The sequence below is a fragment of the Sinocyclocheilus anshuiensis genome, unplaced genomic scaffold (assembly GCF_001515605.1).
Source record: "Sinocyclocheilus anshuiensis isolate Anshui unplaced genomic scaffold, SAMN03320099.WGS_v1.1 scaffold1152, whole genome shotgun sequence".
In the NCBI taxonomy this organism is placed as follows: domain Eukaryota; kingdom Metazoa; phylum Chordata; class Actinopteri; order Cypriniformes; family Cyprinidae; genus Sinocyclocheilus; species Sinocyclocheilus anshuiensis.
The window spans coordinates 277,889-282,058 of NW_015551083.1; the positions used below are offsets into that span (position 1 = coordinate 277,889).

The following is a 4,170-nucleotide window of genomic DNA, read 5'->3' on the forward strand; positions in this document are numbered from 1 at the left end:
ATAAAGAATATCTCTTTGGTTTTGAGACTTTAGTCTTTGCAACTTCAGGGATCTTATCTATTCACGAACAGCTTGTAAGACTCCAAAGAGAAAGGAAAACTTGAAATGGCATCATATGACCCCTTTAATGGCGTGTCATGATAAACCCTGGGTCACTGTGGGTCATTCAAACTGAATCACACACGGTACGTCATTCAGACTGACATGTTTACAAGGACAACAACAAAATACGTCTTGTTTTCCAGTGCAAATATCTACACATTCTTAAATCAAGATACATTAATTGAGAGAAGATGTTGATTGTTGATTGTCTCTCAGGTAACTGTGCTCATTTCCACAAGGCTGGCTGGTGGTACAGCGCCTGCGGTCAGGCCAATCTGAACGGCGTGTGGTACTCTGGAGGAGTCTATCGCAGCCGCTTTCAGGACGGCGTATTCTGGGCCGATTATGGAGGGGGTTTTTACTCCATGAAGTCTGTGCGTATGATGATCAGACCCATCGACTGAAGCCTGACGGACAAATGAAAGTGTATCAGCACCATTTTGTAATTAAACTTTATTTCGGTCTTCTCAGTGTCATACTTTAAGCACATTTTGCCAAAGCATATCCACAACAAGAAGATGTTTGACAGGGTTTTTCATGATTAGAAATAAATCATAAAAACATCTGTGATGACTACACGGCAAAACGTGGTACATCTAACTGCTACCTTTTTCTACATGATTTAACCCATAAAAATAAGCTTTGTTGGTATAAATGAATGTATTTAGGTTAATTCAGTGATATCAGTTTTTCTCGATGCATCATGAGCTTTCCAGTGAGAACATAATGTAACAAGATTTTGATTTAACATCGGAAGCTTTGTTTAAATGTTCTAATTATTACAGTAGTGCATTCAACTCCAAATAATGTGCGTCATTCTGTCATTTTGATCAAAGAAAAAGTCTCTAGAAACGTTCAAACATGTATTTAATACACATTTAGGGGAAATAAAGCCTTTCATACACCACAGTTTCTCCCACCTCACGTCTTCTGTTTGGAGGAACCAGGGTATATTTTGTTGGCTTTATAGACGTTATATGAGCAGAAGAACAGAGCACAGAAGCACAATGAGAAACATTGCTGGGCTCTAGACGGCAGTGCATGGAGAAAGTGTGTAAGAGGAACCGCTGGATGGAAACGGGCCACATGCCTGTGGTTGTTGTGTGTTTTTCCTTCTCCTCCATCAGTCCAGCTACTGGCTAATGCACATGCTCTCTGTGCAGACGTTTAACTGACTTCAGCTTTGAATAAAAGCTTCTGCTTCTTCAATGCATGGAACTGTAGTTTAGTTGGTTTCATTGCTGCTATAATCATATGCAACAAAAGGCTTTTGAATCAAACTTGCTATTCTTTTTCGTTCATTTTTCTTTAACTGACTTTTAGAAATGCAAAGTAACTCTTGATAACTTGGCAGGAAACCTGAAGCAATCAAGAGAAGGATCCAGACTTGCGTTGTTGTCAGTTTGCGGTCTAAAAAACACTCCACTAACATCCTGAACGGATGGTCCATCCATCAAAGCTTCTGATCAAATAGACCAAGAAACAGCCAAGAGACCAATAACACGCCACCACTACAACTTTAATGCATCTTTATGGAGTGTTTATTGCCATATAAATGGAGAAAAAAATCAGGCAAAAGGGTTTATAGGTTCTGCTCTTTAATTTGTCTTTTTTTCGTAACAATATTTTTAAAGGAATGACTAAAGGGAGCTCTGGCCACTTGATATGCGGCCACTGTGTGTATTTTTGGTCATTCTGGTGGTTTCTAGGCGTTTTCCTCCTGTCTGGCATGAAAAGACTCACTCCTGGTCTTCTGGTCCAACAGATGAAAGTGGTGCGTCTGATCAATTAGTGCAGTAGCAGAAGTAGAATCATTCATGACTGGAGCACAAACGCTGCACTTGATAAATGCGTCATGTTAAATGCACACATCACATACCTTTTTCTTTATTTAAACATTCAGAGCAATAACATACTGTGTGTTTTGTAGCACAGTCGGATGTTCTGAACAGCAGCTCCTGATGAATGAGCTCCTGCTATTGTACGACTGAATGATCCTCCTGTCTGTATGCAGCACATAAGTCACTCTCACAGCCGTATAGACACTCAGAGCGTCCAGATGCATAAATGCAAACCTCAAATTAACATAAACGTGTTGGTTGCAGTAGCACATCCCTGAAGCACACAGGGAGCCAGCGTTTCCAGAAACTCCTCTGGTTTCTCAGCCTGAAGGAAAAGCCTTCTTTCAGCGCTGACATAGCGTGAGCCTTGCCTGAAATCTGACTGGCGGTCGCACCATTTGACGAGGTCTGGTGGAGCGTGACCCTGTGGGACTGCTGGCTCTCACGAGGTGCTTGTGGGTGAAAGTGACATCTTTGGCCCACATGCGGAGACCACACGGCTGTCCTGGGCGTCTGAAGGGAGTCATTCTGAGAGCGTAGAGTGGAAAAGAACTCGACACAGAGAGATGCTGTGGAAAAAACTCACGTCAAAATTCCCACCAGCCTTTCTGGAATCTGTGAAAGCTGGAAAGTCCAACCAGACATTTGTTAATTCTACATGTAGATGAGGAGATGCTAATCAGTTCAGCTCGCTCTTGAACTATTGTCATTAAGCATTTCATATCTGATGGCAACAGAATAAGAACCACAGTCTGATGTCCTTCCATTCCTTCTCTCATCAGTAACCAGAGGATCACATCACAGTTAGAGAGTCGGAGACAACTACGCCAATGTCAACCCATGCTACTTCTGTAAATGGTCTAGATTCACTGAGGTGAAAATGTAAAGTTTTGATTTTATCATAAGGAATTGATTGGATTAAATGTAAAAATATGTGCTTGATCTGCTCTCCTGGTCCTGGGTGCCACTTACTAGATAAAGCTAGTGATTATTAATCTATGCTGTCCTACACAAATACCAATGAAAAAAAGACTGGAAATAAAATATGTGGGTGTTTCACACCAGAACAAGCTGAAATTTGCACATAGTAAGACAATGCAATGTCTGACTACTGGTTAATATAACTGTGCTGCATCAGCTGAAGAGGAAGGTCATTTCAGAGGCGAACCAAGTTATTGCATTTTGATTATGAAGACAATCATTATTTTCTGTAGAATTACCTCACTGATGAATCATTAAAGTATATGGAACATGCAAGTAAGTCACTTTGATTTTTATGTTGATTTAAATACAAATGTAATTTCCATTGTGATCATTCATAACAGAATTGTTGTAACACTGGGTAGTGTTAGCAGTGTTTCAGTCCTGAATGAATCAGTGTTTTTGAACAAATCAGTGGAGTGAATGATTCAGTGACTCATACATTCATACAGACAGTGGCTGTGTCTGAATTCACCCCATACCCTCATTCCTTCTTCCCTACATTAGTCCACTAATATAGTGCACTTGAAGGACCAATCAGTTTCCAGGACTAGAAAAAACATGCGCTTTATTCAAAATATAAATAACAATGTTTATCTTTTTAGTTTGAAATTGTCTTGTAGTTTTCATTCATGTATTCATTATTTGAATGCTGGACATTTATGAGAAATATATGACATGATAAAATGCAATAAAGCTGCAGTAAAAAATGTTTATTTAAATTCCTATTAATATTTTTTTCCTTTTATCCAACATTCTCTTTTTTCTTTAACTACATTTGGAAATTAATGATTTAATTCATATAATGAAACAAGCTTAAAGTGGTTAAGGGAAATGTAACATTATTTTTGCTATATGAGTTTCAAGAAATGCGCACGAGCTTTGACATCTAATGACAAAACCTGATGGGCTTTTTGTGCTGCTAATTGCCAGAATAACTTAATACACTGGTGAGTAAACATTTGATAATCAAACATATAACATTATATTTGAATAAACCGTTCTACACATATAATATCAAAGTAATGTTTATTTATAATGAAGCTATAATTGTGAGTTTGTTGACATAGTGCTAGACTCTAGCACAGGGCTGTCCAAACTCGGTCCTGGAGGGCCGGTGTCCTGCAGAGTTTAGCTCCAACTTGCCTCAACACACCTGACTGGAAGTTTCTATGCCTAGTAAGAGCTTGATTAGCTGGTTCAGGTGTGTTTAATTAGGGTTGGAGCTAAACTCTGCAGGACTCTT

General features: G+C 39.2%; 1 protein-coding gene across 1 annotated transcript in view; it reads left to right on the top strand.

The window, feature by feature from the left end:
- Positions 1 to 1,009, top strand: part of angptl1b (angiopoietin-like 1b) — a 9,091-nt gene extending 8,082 nt beyond the window's left edge. Inside the window, exon 6 of the mRNA XM_016452614.1 lies at positions 319 to 1,009. Coding sequence (XP_016308100.1) covers positions 319 to 506 — 188 coding nt within the window. The 3' untranslated portion in view covers positions 507 to 1,009. The remainder of the gene's footprint in view (positions 1 to 318) is intronic.
- The last annotated feature ends 3,161 nt before the right edge of the window (positions 1,010 to 4,170 follow it).